The following is a 20821-nucleotide window of genomic DNA, read 5'->3' on the forward strand; positions in this document are numbered from 1 at the left end:
TTTGTCAAAGGCAGGATAAAGAGCTAAGTGGATCTTGCATCCGGTGCAACGCAGCCATTTGTACTCCCCTGCCTCATAAGCTGTGAGTCTGGCCAAAGCTCCTGCGTGTGCATGAAAGACAATCCCAGTGTTAAATATATTCCTCCTCTTTATGCGAAATAGAAATGGCTCCTCAGCCTACAACATTACCAAGCTATGTTAAAACATCTAAGTATAATCAGGAATGCAGCTGGAGGTCTAAGCATGGGGTAAGCAACCACGAGCATACATTTTAACAGGCACTATCCCAATGGGCTCTGAAAGCTACATATAGTATATCTGCCTGTTGCTAATTATATTTACTGGTGGTGGTTGGGGGTTTTTTTCAAGCTGAAGATGAGTCAGAAAAAGCAAAAAGTCCTTTATTGTTGTAGAAGCAGAAGGATGTCTCCTGAGGGTGTATGTAATGCACTACTGTCACGGCATGACAATGGAAAAACTGACTGCTGAGCCAACCAAACCCCCATAAATACCTAATGATATCTCTCCTGGCCCAGATTTTCTACAAGCCAGTGCCTGAACTGCATACGAAATGACAATCGATATGAAAGGATCTCTCTTCTCAACAGAGCCAGAATTTAAGAGCCCAGCTGAGCATTATATTCCAGTTCATACAAAGAGATCCTTTTAAAGGTCTGTCACAATGACTTAAAGGTGGTGATCCAGCAAAAACACTACTAGGCCTCTCCCCCATGCCTTGCTCCATTAGCACAAAGGACAGCTGGCTTCAGCGAACGGGCATCGTTATTCGCTACAATACGGTGATACAAACGACGTGTGCTTTAGGACGTTATTGGGTCCACATTCACGTGGGACAAAACCAAGATTTTCTTCCTTTTCCTCATCCTCTCCTCCACCCATACAGGCTCTGGTATCTCCGCCGCCTCGTGTACTGGGCTGGGGAGGCGGCCGTGCCAGGCACCTGGCCCGGTTACAGGTATGCGCACAGGGACAGGGAGCCCGTTGTGTGAAAACCCGGCCTTAGCAAATTTCTCTGGCTGCTGGCCAGCCTCCGCACGTTGGGCAAGTGACTCTCCCTGGCCGCGGTTACATCAGTCACCACCACCTCCCTCAGTGCCATGGCATGGGAAGTGGCTGCCAGGGGGGAGAAAGAGAGACAGAGAAAGAGAGAGGCAGTCTCTGGTTTTTGAAACCGGCTGTCCAAAACACATTACAACACCCTTGCCGGTTTCCAGTGGGTTTGCTCAGTTCCTCCCTTCCCGTGAAGACCACACAGGCTTCGCGAGGGCGTTCCGCCCTGCCGCAGAAAGGCGGTCTCTGGGGCCCGCCGCTCCTGGCAGCCGCTCTGCAGCAGCGCAATTCCCCCATCTCCCTCCTCTCCCCTGCTTGCTCCAGCCCCTCATGCCCCGCCGGACTCGCACACCCTTGGCACAGAGGCTCCCAGGGCAGCCCTGCTGGGACACCAACACTCTGCTTTCCCAAGGCACCAGGGTGCAGTGGCCCAGGGATTGCCAGCCCCAGGGGTGTGTGCTGGAGCACTGCTGCCAAATCCTGTTCTCAGCCACTGCCCCAGTGTAAATTCAGAGCGATTCCCCTGCAACAGTGACCAAGGATTTGTTCTGTGCAAAGGGGCAGAGCAGACCCTGGACAAGGGCTGGCATTTCAAGATAACCATCTGGGGCCTGGTGTAAGCACAATCACCTTAAAAAAGAGAGCAAAACTGGCAAACAAAAACATTGCTCCTGGCATGCGAGTACTTCTACACTGATTCAACACTTAAAAACGCACTGAAGTGAGGATGCCCTTTCTTCAAACCCTCCACCAATTCACTTTCACTCTTGGCAACCTGCTGCCTCCTCACTCTTCAGCTCCTTCACTCTGACAGCAGCAGAACCCTCCTACAGCAGCGTTTCAGCCCTCCACTGCCAGACCCCGTCAGCCTCTGTGCTGCCTCCCCTCGTTCCCTCCTCTGCTTCGCCTCCTGTTTAAAGTCCTTCTAAAGGAGGAGCTGAAATCTGTGCAACGACCGCCCTGCACCATACCCCACCAGGGGCCTGACTACCCCAGCAAAAGCAGGGATAAATGCCTGCTGAAGTCCATGGGGAAGCCTGCACCCGGGAGGGCGATGGAGCTGGGCGTCACGCTGCAAACCTGCCCATCGGCCCATGGGACACGAGCCCATGCAGGTCTGCAAGCTGGCCAGATCAGGGTAGCTTTCCTCCAGTCAGACACTCTGGAGGGATTATTTGGCTGCAACATATCATATGACTTTGTTCTTAGAGTTACATTTTAACTGAGAAAGTTTAACAAGTATGACTTATGGGCTTCTAAAATTGGCAGCAGAAAAATGAGCTGAGGAAGTCATGGAAAAAAACCACAAGCGAGGCCATTCCATGTTATGCACAATTTCTGGGCTCTTTTTCCAATCTTCTGGTTTTTTGGATGGTGGAAAATATTTTCCAGCTACACAGGCCTGGCCTCACTGAGTACGTATTTATGCCAAGTTTATAAAAAGCAGCTGCAGACAGGGTTGAATGAAAGGATTACACTGCTGTCTGTCTTCCAGAAGGTGCTTCAGTTCACACCCTGTCCTACAAAGCGAGGCTCATTTCTCAAATCTCCATGAATTTATGTAAAGAGGGACAAAATTTGAATGGCACAATACAAACATGTGAATGTGCATGTGAATGGGCATGCATCCATGTACATCTAGCTAGCAGCAGCTCCTAGCCGCTGCTAACGCTGGCTTTTAGCACTTGAAGTTCACCACCATTCCTCCAACCTCTCCCCACCCTACAACCTGGTCCATCTTTCATGAGCACATCAGTGGGGAGAGGGCTTTCTGGGTCAAGACCCCGGCCTCAGTGTACCTCTGCTGCCTGCTTCACATGTACCTGCTCTCCAGCTGCTCCCACTGAAATTCAGGCTTCACCCACCTCACGTACTCTCATGCTGCCAGGCTTTCAGGCTAGGAGGGGTCGCTGTAAGCATGCAGCCTGACCTCCTCTGCAGCACACTGCCACTGAATTTCAACCAGGATTCCAGACAGCAGAGGCATAACCTTAATTTTCAGCCGTGTCTTGTCACAGCCTTGGCCTGATACACTAGTCACAAGAGGAGAGTCACAAATAATTCTTCACTTTCTTAAATAGAATAGCTACAGGGAATGCAGGGAGAACACAAACTGAAAGTAAATGGATATAAAAAGGTAAGGTAGGTGGTAAGCTGCAGATTGTACATTACAGATCTGTACCCTGCTGTTTTTGCAGGCGAGTATCTTAGAATAACAGTACTAAGAACGACAGTGTTACATCAGGAATATCGGTCAAGACAATATTTCCTGGCAATTGTTTGAGAAATGCTTTTCTCACAGCTAATTGCTCCCAAGAGGTTGTGTTTTCTCTGTTTTTAGAAGGAGAGCGATTAAGAAAGAGGGTTTTTAAACCTCCGCACTGTACTGTGGGACAAAGAACTGGGGGGAAAAAAAGGAAAAAAGAAAGAAAAGAAAAAGGCACAACAGCTGTAATGTTCTATGAAATGATTTTGTTCTGTTCTCTTGCCGGGGTGGTGGGTGCAATCATCAGTTTGGCAGAGATAAATACAGAATAGGCAAGAAAATTTACAGGAAAGAAAGGGGAGTCCCGGCTGCAGGAGTACCACATTGCCATCTAGTGGCACCGGCTCTGGGAAGCCGAGCACATGGGGCTCTGCAGGCTCTCCATGCAGGCTCTCCATGCTTCCCCTCGCCGGGGCCTGCCTCTGGGCACCAGGCGTGCTGCCTGAACATGGGACCCAGTCTCCTTTCAGTGCTTTAGAACCGAGCCTGACAACTGCCTATAAAAGACAGGTGTAGGAATGCAAGGGAAAGAGGGAAAAAAATCCCCAAAAGGATATTTAAGACAAACTTGGCTTTGCCGGGCAAAGCTGATGTTTGCACTGAGGCCTGCAGGTTCCAGTCTTTCACTGCTGCTGCACACAAAGCCACGACAGCCTCGGCATGTTCTGCAGTTGTCATATGGACATCTACAGCAAAATGATGGGCTGGCAAGAACAGCAAGCACTACCTTGTCCCAAGGAAACAGTCCTTAATCTAGACCTGATGTCATCTTCCCAATCCTGTGTGCCCAGCTGCTATCTGCAGTGCCATCCCTGAAAATTTCACTCCGCTGTGTGCCTCTGTGCTGAAATATTTCCTTTGTATTCCGAAAAGAATACAAATGTTAACCTTTCAACACTGAAAAAAAGAAAAGCCAAAATGCTAAGCCCCATAGACAGCAAAAGGCAGGCACTCCATCTTTGGAAGACACCCAGCAAAGGGCAGTGAATGAATTATTTTGTATGACCTTCACACAGCGAGTTAAAAGGAAAAAAAGAGCTTTGGTGTATATGAATTCTGATGTTCATTGAAAGGTATTAAAGTGGAAGGTCCTGACTGCAGCAGACATCTATTTAGCCAGAAAACAAAAAATGAACTCTGCCAGAAGAGAACCATTATTTTGGGAAGCAATGGAAGAAGCCTTGCATCAGGCATCCATGACTGCCCACAAAGCTCTGCCTCATGGCAAAGTACTTTCTGTTCTTCCACTTCCCACTGGAAATAAATGACCACCCTCACAGCTTACAGGCAATGAAAGGTGATTAGCAAAAGAGTGCATTTGGCCCTGGTGCGAAGGACAGTATGTCTAGCTCATTGTTAGCTCTGTGCCTTTAGGCTCTGAGTCCTGTGAAGCTTCACAGAAGCACAGCTGTACTGCATGTGTCCTAAACAACCATGTCAACAAGGGTGATATTCTTTGATATCAGCAAATATAATGTGGTCTTCCAAGAAGAAAGGAAAACACAGTTCAGTTCCCCAAAATGAAGATAACATAAACCTACGCTGCTCTGGTGAATCAGTCTTACAGCAGCATTTCTTCAAAAGCCCAGAGTGGTGACCTTTGCAAATACTTTGGTGACTACGAACACTATGATGACCTACAAATACTTTGAATTTACAAAATCCCTGCTGCATCAACCAACAATGCTTGTGTTGTCAACCCCAACAGCAAGCATGTAACACCTGCAACATTATCAGGAGTTGAGGAGGCAGAATTTGAACAGTAAGATGAAAAAAAAAAGGAAAGGCCATGAAAAATCCTGAGTCTGAGCCATTGCTGGTTCTGTCAGACCGCAATCTGCTGCTTAATTTTTTCTTTAAAATGAGAGTGTGATTACTGTTCTTACTGAAAATGCACTGCCCAAGGTAGGAGACATCCACCTGCGAAAAGATCTATAGTCTAACAACAAATGTTAACAGGCCTGATGAAAAATTTTGAGGGCAACCCAGCGAAGACTTCCTCCCAGCAAAAACTCCTGACCTTGGCAGAGTCTCGTAACACCATTCTGAAAAGTGACTGAACAAAGAGATTTCCAGATCAAATCAAACGTCACCTCACTAAAAGTTGCAGCTACATCACAAGTGACCATGCGTTGGAGGATCCCAGGTGAAATTTTCAGTCATTTGGAGTGCTTTTTCAAAACAGTCAGACTGAAAATTGTCTTCCAGCTTTAAATTTCATTCATGCTATAAAAATATCATCATTCAATGCCAGGCTGATGTGGTTCTGGGCAACCTGATCTAGTTGAAAACATCCCTGCTCATTGCAAGGGGGTTGGACTAGATGACCTTTGAAGGTCCCTTCCAACCCAAACTATTCTATGATTCTATGAAGGGAGAGATTCTACATAGGAGCCAATTGTTTTCCCTGCTTCACATTTTATGACAAAAAGCTTTGGGAGACCACTGCCCCAATATCCATACATTCTATCCCAGGGTCTCTGTGCGCTTTAGAAAACAAATTTAACTTATCAGCACTTCCTTCGATGGTTGCCCAGAGAAGCCAAGGTGCCCCAGTGGTTAGCTCAAGCTCCCACTAAGAACCAGTCTGTTGGTCCTTGAGGGCGGCAGGACACACCACATCCGACCTTCTGGGTATATAGCTACCATGTAGCCAGCTCCTTCAGGTATCTCATCCTCTCCTTTGCACATACTGGCTCCAATACGGAAAAAGGAGGCTAGAGCCACCCTGGTCAACAGATAACATCTGCTCCAACCACGAGGACATTCGAGAGTCAGAAGCAAGCTTTAGAAGGCTGTGTTGTTAAGGATGGGTCAGCTGTCCAAAACTGGGCTACAACTTTCTCCCAGTGAAGTACCTCTCCAGTTTTCAACCATTTGATCAGGTTTACATGTATTCACCAACATCTAGGTGGACACCGACTCACTGCATTGATATGCTGTTTGCCTTCTTTATGCCTGCTTAATACCCATGTCCCAGCTTTCCTACCTGCATGATGGTGTCACCAAATTTCAGGCACTACGGTATAGGCAGATTACTAGGGTTTGACAGAACAGTCAGAGTTCCTTCTAAAGTTGCTATCAAACAGCAAGCAGGATTCCTGAAAGATTGCTTCTTACATTTACAATGCAGAAGCCACTTATGAACTGCAGGACTGCCAGCAGAATCATTAACCCAGTGCTCAACAGTTCATGTGATTTGATTTCAGTTTGGGGGGTGTTGTGCTTCAATATTTTCAATTATAGAGAATGTCTTTAATACTTTTTTTATCTTTTGGTAGGTTTCATGATACATAAGCAGGTCTATGGTTGGTTGAGGTCTAATTTTTCCTGACGACAGTACTAACTAGCACTGATTAGCCAGTCTAAAAAATAGTATGATGTAGAAAAGAAGCAAGCTTCAGAGCTTCATACATAATTCAGATAAACAAAACACCCACCCAGTAACTACCAAAACAATCATACTATCCTAAACCTTACCTTCTCCCTTCCTGTGTCACTGTCCCAATGTCCTGCTCTTGACTGCTTAGGTTTCCATGAGGAAAGGACCATGCAGGGTAAATTACAGGATCAGGACCGCAGGCTGTGAGCTTGCAGAAGCAGAGGCTTCATCTGGACAGATTCTTCAGAGTGCCACACACATCTCTGCTGATACAGAAGTAATAATAATAATTTCATGCTAAGAATTCTGCCAGTGCAAATGGCCAGTAGATAACATCCCTACAGAGAAGTAATAAAGGACCCTTAGTTCTGTCAGGCAACTTCTAACATAAGCCAAGGGGCCTAATGTTAAAGCTAAAAACTTCAGATGGAGAGATAAAAGCAAATTAAATGTAAATCAAATAGCAACCCCCTCATGGTTATGCAAATTCAGCTGAGTGTCATTATAGCAAACACCCAAACTAGAACTCAATAAACATGGAGGCTGCAACCTGGGGTCAGATGGGGCTTCTCTTCTTTATATAGTCAAAAACTTCCACCTCCTTAATTCTAGGAACTGGCAGTCTTCACTGCAGTAACTTACAGGATCAAGATATTACATTATACCAGGTCAATGTGTGGTGAAAGCAAATTTCCATCAAAACCAGACTGTTCCCATCAATAATGAGATACTGCTGTGAATTGATTAGGCATGTACTATCAATTAAAAACACCAGAGTTTCTCAAAGAACATGCTTGCTCAAGAATCCCTTTTCTCCATTTTTCCATTTAATTTGTCATTGCATTATAATTAACAAATTCATGCAATAATCATTGTCATTTTAATCATCAAAGCTGAATATACATTCCTTCTAATTAAATATTAAACACAACAAAAGATGCTAACCAGGTTGTTTCAGAGCTCCAGGAAATGCTCTTTTACATACACGCCAAAACAGGCAAAGATTGGTTTGTTATAGCAAATTTCTGTATCTTCCAGGCTATCTTACAGGGTGTAAGATATCCACACTGACCTAAGAAAGGAGAAGCACAGTTTGCAGAGACAATATATTTTAATAAACAGCTCACTCTCTCTAGATTCTTGCCATGTTTTAAGCAGACCTTGAAGAATTTCTTACTAACAAGTTGAATGTTTGGAAAAATGCTGAACGACAGCTACAAGGGCTGAAAACTTCCATTTATTTGTATGGCATAAACATACACTGCAAATACAGCCCAGGAAGCAAAGAAAAAGCACTTCTGAGGTACAGGAGCAGTTAAGATTTAGTTTCAGCACAAATAGCTGCCTCAAGCCATGAGAGAGACCTCAGCAGCTCACTTCATGACAGCTACAGGATTGCAACAGGGTGAGTAGGTTTTGTCACCTTAAGCCGAAATTCAATCAGCAGCGAAACTGCATCCTGTCACCAACCTACAACATCCTAATGTGTCCCCCCCTTTCTTTTGTTTTGGTTAGGCCTCCACACAGGGGCCATCACGGCCAGAGCCCAACTCCAGGCAGTCTCTTCCACCCCTACTGCAGTTAACAGGTGCTCTCCTTTACTCTAGCCAGCAAAGCTCATCCAGGAAAATCACAGCTAGGCAAGAGAAAACTCCTCTCTTGCATACCTGGGAATGAGATTCAGTTGCATTTTGTTGCAGAGTTTTACTTGTACAATGCTTATATATCTACCTGGTTTGTGTTGAGGGATGGAGAGAAAGAAAAGGAAAATCCTTCCAGTCATGCCATCACTACAAACCAAACAGAATTTTAGAAGCCAAAATTAGGTATCAGTAGAAACACGTGCCACTGCTGCCCCACCAATCCTGTCTTATACATTGTACCAAATTTGTCTGGACAAAATGCTGCATTGCATCACCTCACCAGACACGAAGATTTCTAAAAACCAGGATTTTGCAGGATGAGCTTGCACAGAAAGTGTGTGCACAACTGCCCTCTGCTGTTCAGATTAAGACCTGCTCAAATAAATGATTGCGTGACCAAATCGGTTTTCAGTTGCAAGGGTCCAAGTTGCGAAGAAGTGGAACTATCTGATTTCAGCTGCTTTCTGCCTCCATGCACAGTATCAATTTCATACATGAAAGCCATTCATAACTGTCTTGCAGCATGGACCACCTGGGCAAATTTGCAGGCTGTAGCAACACTGGGCTAGCTGCAACAACACTCCATTCAGCAACTATCACACAGGGGGTGAGCACCAGCAGACATCCTCTCACCCCAAAGATGAGTCAAGAACATCCTCAGGGCGTAAGGGAAATTATGGTAATTGTGAGCAAGCACTGCAGAGAGACACACATATGTCAACCCATTAAATCAAGGCCTGACCTTTACAAAACAGGAACTGGGACTTCATGTCTGGAGTCAAAAGCTTATAGCACAGAGCCTTTAGGAGTTCATGATTACTAGATTACAGCAGCAATTGGAAAACAGGCTAGTGACCTTACTGAAAAATGTCCAGCAAATATTCTGTAAAACTAGCACTTGTAAGCCTCTACTGCAGGGAAAGAAGTGAGAACCTGGAGTTTCTTTTCAAGAACATGTGGAAACTACTGTACTTTGAAAAAGCTGCCCATTATCTAGTGCCAGTATGCTGGACAGTTGGGCACAGAAACAGCACAGAAGGGCCATCTGTTTCCTATGGCTTCACTCACACATACATGGGATGTGGCAAATTCTGCCCTCCGCGAATAGCATCAGATACCCACATCTTCTTTGAGAGGCTCTGTTTTGGTACAAAGGCAGAAAACAAGCACTGTTACCCACACCAGAAGCTCAGTTTCCAGAGTGCCTCTGATGAAAGCTAGCCCAGTCCTTGTGAATTACACACTAGTTTCAGCTCTTTGCAACAGGCCTTTGGTCAGTGCATAAAGACGACCGTTAGCTATACTGGTCAGTGTAAGCACACATTAAAAAACAAACCAAGACTTGGGTACAACAGAAGCCTTGAAGAAATTCTTTTTCCACATCAGCCCTTTTCATATCCGTATATTTAAAAACGCAGAAGCATGGGTGTACAGTACAACGTGCCTTTGAAACACTCACTAAAAGCACTTAGTGACCACTTCAAAGATTCCCTTGAAGTTTAACTCATGTTAATTTTAACACAACGGTCATGTAGGGCCACTGTTCAGCCTCAGGGACTTTAAACACACCATCAACAGATGTACAAATGAAACTTAAGAAAGATTCTTCTGGGTGCATGAATAGCTGGAGCTTTGCTTTGATGACGGCTGGCTGGCCTCCTACACAGCAGGGCTGGGACTTCTCCATTTTTCAAGTTAAGGGCAACAATAATATTCCGTCATCCCCCAGGGTAAGGAAATTAGTGCCAGATGATTCAGTGTGTGCCTGATCACTCTGGTTTTGGATTCGATTCCATTATCTACAAAACTTAATGGTGAGACATCAAAGGTAGTCCTGCATGATCATGAAACTAGCTAAGGTTTTTCTATAAAAGCTGCCCAAGAAGCTCATAACTGATGCTAGGAGACTTCCCAGCATAAAACAGACCTCCAATTTCCTTTATGAGAAATCCTCTTAGTGCTGGAATCAAGTGCCTTGTCCTTGCAGCACCACAGAAGGGAAGATTGCACTTTCTGGGAAAAAGATTAGTAGTTTTACCTGCAGTAAACTAAGATTACAGAGCTCAGCAGCAGCGAATGCACAACTGGAATGGCTTACTTCCTCCTTTTTTTAATTTGCACAGGTAAAACACAGTACTATGCACAGCTAACACAACGGCATTACTGCAACTGATGCAATACATCCATCATTACCGCTGCACTTCCAATGACCTGCACTTTGCTGATGGCTGAAACCAGTTCTAAATTACAGCCTCCTACATCTGTGGGCTTTGCATGCTAGCTACACCAGCATCAGCCTGCCATTGCTGGAGCAACAGCCAATTCTCATTCCAGACAATATCCTCACGTCTTCACAGTTTGTAAGTTGCTAGCTTCATCAGGAGATGTGGGGGGAAAAAAAGAAACCACCTTAAGCCTTATTAAAAGGATTCAACGTTCCCACCTGATTGGCCAAGACACTGAAAACAGGTATCAGTTTGCTCTAGCATACTAACCAGGTACTTCTGGGTAAGCAAATATGAGAACAAATTTATACTTAAGACTACATTTAAACCTACGCGATCTAAAATTTTGTCTGCATCTGACTTTTCAGAATCAAGAAAACTAAAAGGGGTTAAAGTAATGTGTGTCTATGATGTTTATGAAAGCAATGATCATTTGTAGACATAAACAGACTATCATCAAGTCTTCCATCAGAATCAGAATTGATATCCAGCTTTGCTAAAACATAATTTTCTTCAGGAGAGCTTTCTGTAAACTAAACTGTGACTTCAAGTTGTTGACATTATACCAAAGAGTGTAGAAAACTGTTCAGGTTTGAAGGAAGGGTGCCACCTCTGTCTTATGCTGTTTGGGTTTGTTTTTCAAGGCAGGGTGGAAGAGTTCGATTTACTTTAAGACAACATTAAAAGCTGAACCAAAAAGATACTACGCTGAAGCAACCACCACTAGCAAGGACAGCAGGTAAATATGCCAACAGTTCTGCCAGCATAACCTATGAATTCTTACTTTTTGCTTGTAAGGGTTAGAAAGAAGAACTCCAGAAAGCCTCACTGTACTCATTAAAAATCGTAGACCCTTCTGCAATTTCACAGTGTTTTTCTTATGTTTTCTAGGTACAGAATAACTTTGTCCCTCTAAAACAAATTAAAATGAAAAGAGCACACCAGCCATTGTCACCTGAAGATTATGGCTACTGAGTTTTCCCTTATGCTACCTGAACAATTCAAACACAACAAAAAGACTGAACTACAGCCAGCTCTTCATGAAATTTTTGTTTGTACCAGCCATTAACTTTAGTATTTGTTGCGTTACAGGACGATTCGACAGCACCTCAAATCTTAGGAAATTGTATTTTCAAGGAATTAAGGGGGAAATCTCTCTCCCATGGCAAACCGCCTAAGCAGACTGATTCAGTAAGAGTGATTTCTACTCCCAAACTCGGATACTTGATTGTTAGGTGACCATGAACTATCCGTTTAACCTCTCGAAAGATCTGTGCAAGGCTATTTCTGAAACACTGAGACCTACGGTTTGGAAGAATGTGACTTTACAGAAACTTACACCAGGCTAAAAAGACAGTGACAGATGGGAATGTTGGCTAAAGTGCTCTCTGAGTATCTCGCTTCTACTTGGACTATGCCACCTAGTACCTTGTATCGGCATCATCAGCACAAACTATCAGCCGTTCTGAAAGACAGACTCCTCAAAGAATTCTCCCTTTCTCCTTAAGTTAAAAAAAGTCACCACACCACAAATACAAAGCAGCATTTTTCATTGCTTCTTCTGCCAAATGAGTGGCGATAGCACAAAACCAGAAAACAGTAGAAGCCAATCTGGTTTGACATTTAGAACACCATATCCATGGAAAACTTGCTTTCAGAAGTATACTTTTGTTACTCACTTGAGCCTGTATATTACTTGCCTCCTTTTCACTGGCAAAGGAAAACTTACCTAAGTTCAAGTTTATGGTATCATACCATACCAAGATTTTACAACATCTTTCTAAATCCATTAGCTTTAGCTCGTTTAGCCTGGGGATATCATCATCTTACCTTATCAGTGCAATTTCATTTCTTAAGACAAATGCCAAAGACTGTTAACAACCATTTTCTATGGTCTTGAAGACTAGAGACTGAAATGCTAACTGCCTATCTCACAAAGAGGTTTCGAGCTTTCAAAAAACTCCAGCCTTTGTGCTCTTACAATCTGCCCCAGGTTCTATCCCAAACAGCTTTATTTCAGACACCTGCAATAACAGAGCTTTCGTGTTTGCCAGAGAAAGTTTTGACTCGCATCACTTTAGATGTTACTGTTCCTGACAAATGGATTTGTCATTCTTTCTGCAGCCAGCCATCTATTCTCATTCTGATTTGCATCTCTTTCTAAGGTGATCGGTTACTGTTTAAATGATCACACGTCTATTTGCTCAGGAAATGACACAAGGTTTTAAACTTAAAAGCATTGGAAGACCAGCATTAACATTAAAAATAAATTTTAATGTTATTTTTAGATCATTTGCTCTGACACCCAGATGTTCTGAAATTTAAAGTAGTACTATAGGGACACACAAGTGCAGATAAATCTTTATTGCCATAACCTTGTTTTTTCAAAAATGAGCATTGGGTTTTTAATAGGTCGTAGTTTTATGTCTTTATATGTACAACATTACAACTGCATATTTTAATAATAATGAAGTTAGTGATACTTTGATAACTCAACACAGTGTATTTATAAAATGAATTCTTATCAAAATACACTTTTCACTGGGATAATAAATAAAATCCTGCAAAACCCACCTACACGAAGTTAATTTTAACTCTGGTAGAACCCGATGTGGTACACAGTCCATTAACTACTATGTTTGCCCCTTTATGCCCCTAGTGATGCTCATCTTCTGGGGTAAGAAAACATTTTTTCCCCCTGTTGTGGTGTGACCTCATTCAACATCATCTTCAGCCAAGCACTGTGCATTTACAATTCTCTGTAAGAAGGAGAAAAACTCATTCACAATTACATAAAATTGACAGTAGGCAACTGATTATCAAGCAATGTAATTTTACACTGAACATTAAGCAGTGTAATTACTGAGCAAACCAATTAATGTTAAAAATGGTGATCTACTTGACATAAGTGTTTGAAGTCAGTTCTGCAGAAATTACGTACTGTGCAATGCCTAACAAAGTTGAAGTCGAACAATATCCTATCAGCCTCAAGTGATGACCTCTGTGTGGTTTCTGCCACTGTTCTCTAAGGAAACATTTTTCATCATTGTTTCCCTGGACCTTTACATCTCGTGTACCTGATGCTTTTCAGTGTTTTTACTAACTATATGGACCTTAAACCAAAATGTAACCAGCCCTGAGCCGTAAAGCGAGCTGACTGATGCACAGCACTGAGTTTCTGCTTTATGTGAGGTAACACCACTAGGGAGTACCCCTGCGTTTCCAAGAACATAAAACACATTATTTTACAACAGACTCACCTGCTGGCATATCACCAACTTTGACATTTCCTAGACAGTACTCAAGCTAAAAAGGGAGGGAATTTTATACACAGGGAAACCGCCAAGCTTCCAAACGTGTCGTGTTCTGGTGCTAGTTAACGTTTTGCATTTATAGCTGGCCCAGAAGCAACATGCTAGCAAAAGCAACAGACTAATTCTAATGGACTTTTACAGCACTTACAGGCACTTGTAGATACATAATTTTTAAAAATAAAACTCAAGACCCAGTGCAAGAAAGTTACTGCTTTTCTGAGCCCCCAACCTGTATGCAGGAAACAGTGAGTCCGCTTACGGTACCAGAGCTGCAGTCAGATGTCTCTATGTGAAGAGAGCTTAGTGTACCCCACTCATGAGAGAAGTTTTGTATTTCTATTTTACCCTGTTTGCTATTAATGCTACATGGTGTACTTCATATACACTTTTTAATATTCCAGGTGAAAAAAAAGCTTCTTTTAATCTAACTGAACATATACAAAAACCATTACAAAAAACAATACCCAAGGCTGACATAGTGGATGAGAGAAGTAGGTCAACTATTTTCAAACCAAAGCAACAGGGAACGTTTCACATACCTGGCTTATTGTAGGGAGCTTAGTTAGAAGCATTTGAAACACTGGAGGTGGTAAAGTCTGCTGTAGAACTTGTAATAGCTGCTGCGGCTGCCCACACACAGCAATGGCATTGGTCAAGTGATCAACACCTTTCTCATATTCACCTGTATAACAAATCATAGTGTTTTGAAATAAACCTTCTTCCACACTGTATTTACATAAAACATCCATAAACAGTAGATTAAATTACTGAGAATCAATCCACACTTTTCTTTCCTCCTCTCCTGCTGGATCTTCTGAACACAGAAGGTTAGAAAAAAGTAAACAGATTTTCCTAAGTGAATCTGACTCCCCAAAAGATCTTAATATATAAAAATCATCTTCTAGCAAAGGTAAAGAAAAATTCTTTTACAACTTACCCTTCAGAAAAAAAAAATGCTATTACCTTGAGCTAGTAGTTCCTCGCCAAGCTGAATCTCCTCAAGGAAAAACTTCTGAACTGCTTCAGCATCTTTCAGATCAGGCAACTATAACACACATGGTAAAGCTGAAGTTGCTTTTTAACTGATGTTTAAGGGACAAGCTAACAGAAACTTTCATTCTCAACTGAAATCAAAACACACACACACAACCATATTGTACACTGAAACTAGGAAAAAAACCCATAAATTAGAAGTGTCATCACTAAGGAGAATGCCTCTGAAAATCAGACTCAGGTCTCATGTCACCACATCACAAATCTGTAAAGAGACAGAGCCTGAAATACTGCTACTCAGTTTATTAAGTTCACAATTTTGTAGCAAATATAAACTCTAAGGTGTGCCATGCCTACCACAACTATATTTCTTACAATTGGTTAAGACAACTCTATCTTTTATTCCAGGATCCATCAGCAACAACGAAAGAGAAATCAAATAATTACAGCAAAAAGCTATCTAGTTCAGTAACAGGTGTATCACATCAATGATAGTTAAGTTTGCAAAGTCCTTGTACATAACAAAGAGGAAAACACCACCAAACCACACAGTAAATGTTGCAGTGTCTAGCCTCTACCTGACACAAAAAAGGAACAACCATTTATGAGCATTAGGGAAACTAAAGACTGCGGGTTTGCAGAAGTGTTTCTAATGCTGGCATCAAAACAGACTTTTAAACAATTCCTACAAATGCTACAAATTAAAAATGTTTCAAAATAGCACTGCATTATTGAACACAGTATTACCTTGGAAAGCCCTGCTCTCTCTTTGGCAAGCTTCTGTTTCTTCCTTCCTGCAAGAATAAAAACATCTTACATTTTTAATTTGCAATTAAAAAAATCCTTCAGATTACAGTTTGAAACTGAACAAATCAAAGTTATTTTCAAAATAAGAAACTGATAACATATTCCAAATATTGAAGATTGAACACAAGGCTGCAACCCACTCTCCCCAACAGAATATCATTTAGAGGTCTAATGAGAGGGCTGGCAGTAGAAAAGCAACTCAAAATGGTAATTTTCCTCCTGCTGGCTACGGTAAACACCAACCGTGCAGGGCCTCATGCACTAGAGGCATGAAGACGGGAAGAGAATCAGAGTAATACAGGATTTCTCCACATGGTTTCTAACAATGATAAAACACAGAAACGCTGCCTAGTGCCTACAAGTCAAGGCTATCTAATTTCGATAGCAGGTCACAGTACGTAAATGTACCTTCCCAGCTGCTTTACAGCAAAGCCTTGGGAACTAAACAGGTGGCAGTATCTCACCATCCCACAGCAAGAGCAATCCTAAAGTCTACATTTCTGAGATCTGAGGAAAGCAAACATACACAGATTTAACTGCTCAACCTGAAGGCATAAATTTGGTCTGCAACATAAAACTGTACCACTCCAGCAAAAGTGGGTAATTAAAATTATATACGACTTGCTTTTAATGCACTTGGGCAGGTAGAAAGGTATTTTATAGTAGCAGCTATTCATACAAGAAGGAATAATTACAGTAATACTGATTTACCGAGAATAATAATTTTTGTAACTCATCCGTTCATCACCTGAAACAGTTACACCAATATAACTTTTAAAATACAGCCTATGGTTAAACAACAATTTTACAAGCTGGGAATAGTTCCAAATATGACTTAGCAGTTTTAACGGCGATGAGTTAAAAATCTGCAATTGTCTACACGATGCAGACATTCAAGAATACTATTTTCCAGCATAGATTTCCCATGATAATGTATCATGGGAAATCTACGGACAAGATCAAGCGTTCTTTATCTAAGGAGAGTTCACATTCTAACTACATGGATCACCCTTTTACCTTCTACAATACTTTAGCAACTCTTTGCACCCGAATTTCTACAACTTACTGACCTGTGTACGTTATTTTTCAACTCATATACAGAAAATGTGTCATACAGAACTGCAGCGTTCTGTAATTTTACCACTATGGTTGTTTTCAATATTAAAGAATATATATTTCTTGAAAGTTTGTGTCTTCAATTAGCTCACTCCAAGTTTTCTGAAGCATTAGTTTGCCCAGAACTTTGAACTGTGCTACCAGGCAAACCAGCTGTGCTCATACACAAAACCTTAACGTAAAAAAAATTTAAAAAAAAGCAGCATGTGAAACGTTCCACAATCAAAACAAGCCACACTGCAACTGCGGCACATTCCATGAAAACATCAGTGAAAAGTACAAAGAGCAACAGCGTAATGTTTGGACACCGTTTTCAGGAGGAAATTCTGTTTTCTTGGTGAGACTATGACATCTCCTAAAATAACACAACAGATATCACTTACCAGCTTAAGTATTCAGAGATATAGAAAAAAAGACATGCTGGTAACTGAAAGTACTTAATAAAAGCTTTTGGCCACTGATCACATATGATAACATACACTTTAACCTGAAAACAGTAATGTGATGAATTGCCAACATTTTAAAACTGAACACTGACCTACAGAACCTTTCAAGTCTGATTACTATGCAATTTTTCTTCCTCTTCTTAATATGTTTTTACAGGTCTCTCTAAAAGTCCACTAGTTAATACAATTGCCAAAAAAAACCACCCAAAACCCCCCACAAAAACCCAAATCAAATATAGCTCTAACAGCTATTTAGGAATTCTTCCCATACTGGTTGGTAGCACTACCAATGTAACTTGCATGAGCAAAAAGCAAGGGCTTTAGGGATAAAACTAAATCCACAAAACAAACCCTAACCAAACAAAAACACCACCATATATTTTTTTTTTATTATTCCCTCAAGGACCTCCAAGAAAACCTTCCCTCCTTTCTAAGGACCTTATCACATTTAGGAAAGGGGAAGAGCATTCTTTCACTGAAGAAATCCCAGTTAACACCGAAATGCATGTGCATCCACCCAGAACAGAAAGCTAAACTGCAGCTCTCAAACTGCACGTGACTTGCAGGGCCTTCAGGCACAGCTCTTTGTAGGTGCAGAGCAAGTTTCCAATGAACCAATGGATAACGTGTCACACTGGCACAGGTTATGAAAAGCCCCGAGATGCCCCAGCAGCTTCACAGCCCATCCCACAAAGGAGAGAAATGACCGGAAAGCCATTTGTGTCTTCCACTCCCACCTGTGAAGTCTGCCCACAGCTCTCCCTGCACTCAGCTCTGCAGGCAGGAGGTGCTTTGAAGCAAAGTTCTGCATGGTCAGAAATTGTGGCTGTCTTTACACTTGCATACAGAACAGTTCTGGTTTATACATTCCAGAACGCAAATAGTAAACACGACTAAAATCTTGTTTTAAAATACAGCTGTGGAAGCAGCTCCAGATGTTTATAGCTTTGCTATTTTTCTGGCCCCAAGATTAAACATGGACACCCTCCCCAAACTAGCAACACCAAAACCTAAAAAAGGCAAAAAAAGTTAATAAGATTAAGACGTCTGGAAAACTGGAGTCCAGCAGTTCTCCAAGTCTCCCAGGAATTTCATTTTTGTTCCCTGAAACCTGAATACCTCATTTTTATGATGAGCCTTTGCAACGTGAACTTTGACCCTAACACAGCCCAAAGAGATGTACGATGTAACTGGGATGGCAAAAAAAAACCCAAACCCTGGTTCTTCATTTGTCAGCATGTGCTTGACCAAATATGCCAGGCAATCCCCTGACATATTGGATCTCGCGTGCTCCCCAAATTTTGGTGACACTGCATCATGCAGACTGAAAAACAATCTTATCCTCAGAATGTTAGTGGAACAGATCTGCTGTAAAGGCGGTTTCTACATTTCTTCATCAAACTACTATTGCCCAAGAAACCGTGTCTCTTCAGCTAAAGAACTGCAACTGCCTGCTGCTTTGGACCTTTTTTTGTCAAATATTTTACAGCCGCAGCCCTGCTATCCAACAATAAAAGTGCCATAACAATCAGGTAGCTGGCACCACCACAGAAGCATCCATACTAAAGAATCAGTTACAGTGCTAAAAATAAACCCAAATTCCTTAATATGATCTAAAGCCTGAAAACGACAAGCAGCCCAGTGTATCACATCCAAGGATCACAAGTCATACAGTGACGTCCTCCTAACGACAACAGCCTCTCCCTACCAAACCACAATGGATATTTTCCATTTTAAAGAAAATGTTAGTTCTTAATCAGAGCAAGTCTAAGGTTTATTCAGAACATTACTGGATAGAAGGTCAGGTAACGAAAACCATGGGATGCAAAAATCATTTTCAGTGCTTCTGCAAAAATCTTACATAATCCAGTATTTCCCCATGTACATATTTAATATCATATAAAAAACATTATACTGCCAAAAATTGTGTTTGTGCAAAACAAGCACGTGCCAGTTTAGGATACTTAAAAATTCACAGTGAATGACTTGACTTGCACTTCAGGGCAAAAATTACTTGGAAGACACACAAGTGTGTGTCTAACATGCTACACAAATGAGCAAGGGCCTTCAGATGAAGTCTTTGAAAGACATAATTTGCTGTGGAAGAGCTGACAGAAAGCCAAATTAATACTCTGTGAAGCGTCAACGCTGGTCACCCAACAAATTCAAGCCATTAAGACAGAATGAAAGCCTGTAAGTTATGTTCAAACATCATGAGGTAAATAGTAATTCCTAACCCATCTCGTTACTGACTGTTCCATCCACAAAACTACTGATCACATTATGGTTACTTGCTGGGAAAGTTTACCTTAATGGTAACTTCTTATCTTCAGATTAGTTATCAAAAGGAATACTATACATATTCCCATGATAGAAACAACCCAGCACACAAATCATAGAATATTCTGGGTTGGAAGGGACCTTCAAAGGTCATCTAATCCAACACTGGTTCTCATGATTCATTCACCTTGGATGAATTAGAGCACCTGAGTACTCAGTCTTGCACTTGCATTTAAAACCCTCACTAATGATTAAAACACTTAGGTAAATGTTGAAGATGTGAAATAATGAAGAGCCACGGGAGAAGCGCTCTACATTTTGGATTAATCAACAATTTTCTCTGGCATTCATTCTTATCCTGGCAGCTAATAACAGAGCTGCCAGGAGGGTTAAGAATGCAGCCGATGAAATACCTGAGGGCTGCTCCTGGCTCTTGCCTTACCGCAGCAACAACTCCACTGTAAGAGATCACATCCTTTTATAAACGCCACCATGTAAACGCGGTGCCCACAACACTACGGCTGAGCGTGTGGGATGGCAAAATTTAAAACAAAAAAAGGGGGGGGGGGGATATGAGCTATTTCCAAGCCAGGGCTGCAATGCAGAAACCCCGAGTTACCCGGTAACTACCCAAACCGCCCCGGAAGGAGGACCCTTCCCCTGGCTCGGTTAGGGGGATGCCGGGAGGCGCCCAGCTCAGCCCCGCCGGGGCTCGGGCCCTGCCTGGTCGCAGGCGGCTCGCCCGCCCCCCGCCCAGGGCCGGCCCCCCGCCCAGGGCCGGCCCCGCCGCAGCCTCCGGGCCCGCTCCGGCGGGGGCTGAGGGCCCGCTGCCCCGCGGGGGGGGGAGGGAGGCCGGGGGCCGCTGCCGAGGCGCCACGTGCCGCACGCCCGAGCCCCGCGCGCGGGCCGGCGGCCGTTGCAGGCATGTCGCGCGCGGGAGGCCGCCATGAGGGGCGCGGCGCGGAGGGAGGGGCAGGCCCGGACACTCACGCTCCCGCAGCCGGTTCTTGAAATTGGGGTCGCTCCGTCTCTTGCGGTCGAAGTAGATGCAGTAGCCGATGAAAAGGGCCCCGCAAAGGCCCGCCGCGATGGCGCTGGTCCTGCCCACCATCATGGTGCCCGGCGCACAGGGGAAGCTCCCGCCGCCCCCTCCCTCCCGCCCGCCCTCCCGCCGCGCGGCCGGCGCCGAGCTCCGCAGGCACCTTGGGGCGAGCGGGCACACAGAAAGGACCCCGCCGCGCTTCCGCTGACGTCATCAGGCCGCGGCGCACGGGACGC

At 43.2% G+C, this 20821-nt stretch overlaps 1 protein-coding gene and 1 non-coding gene across 11 annotated transcripts in view; both read right to left on the bottom strand.

The window, feature by feature from the left end:
* The window catches only part of TOMM20 (translocase of outer mitochondrial membrane 20), a 113779-nt gene extending 92974 nt beyond the window's left edge, over positions 1-20805 (bottom strand). For 8 of the 10 annotated variants that reach the window (XR_003993438.1, XR_003993435.1, XR_003993437.1 and 5 more), the window contains exons 1-5: positions 20534-20785; positions 15642-15688; positions 14865-14946; positions 14441-14583; positions 6818-6982 (exon numbers count right to left, since the gene is read on the bottom strand). Coding sequence is in view for 1 of the 10 variants with exons in the window: in XM_030499146.1 (XP_030355006.1) it covers positions 13302-13346; positions 14441-14583; positions 14865-14946; positions 15642-15688; positions 20534-20657 (441 nt within the window). In the remaining 9 variants the exon portion in view is untranslated. Of the gene's footprint in view, positions 1-6817; positions 6983-7495; positions 13347-14440; positions 14584-14864; positions 14947-15641; positions 15689-20533 lie in introns of those variants that run through there. The other 2 variants (XR_003993432.1, XM_030499146.1) reach the window with 2 other exon arrangements.
* On the bottom strand, positions 19810-19944 carry LOC115614036. Its single transcript, XR_003993605.1, has one exon. It is a non-coding gene; the product is annotated as a small nucleolar RNA SNORA14 (small nucleolar RNA).
* Positions 20806-20821: the final 16 nt, after the last annotated feature.

The sequence above is a fragment of the Strigops habroptila genome, chromosome 10 (genome assembly GCF_004027225.2).
Source record: "Strigops habroptila isolate Jane chromosome 10, bStrHab1.2.pri, whole genome shotgun sequence".
Classification (NCBI taxonomy): domain Eukaryota; kingdom Metazoa; phylum Chordata; class Aves; order Psittaciformes; family Psittacidae; genus Strigops; species Strigops habroptila.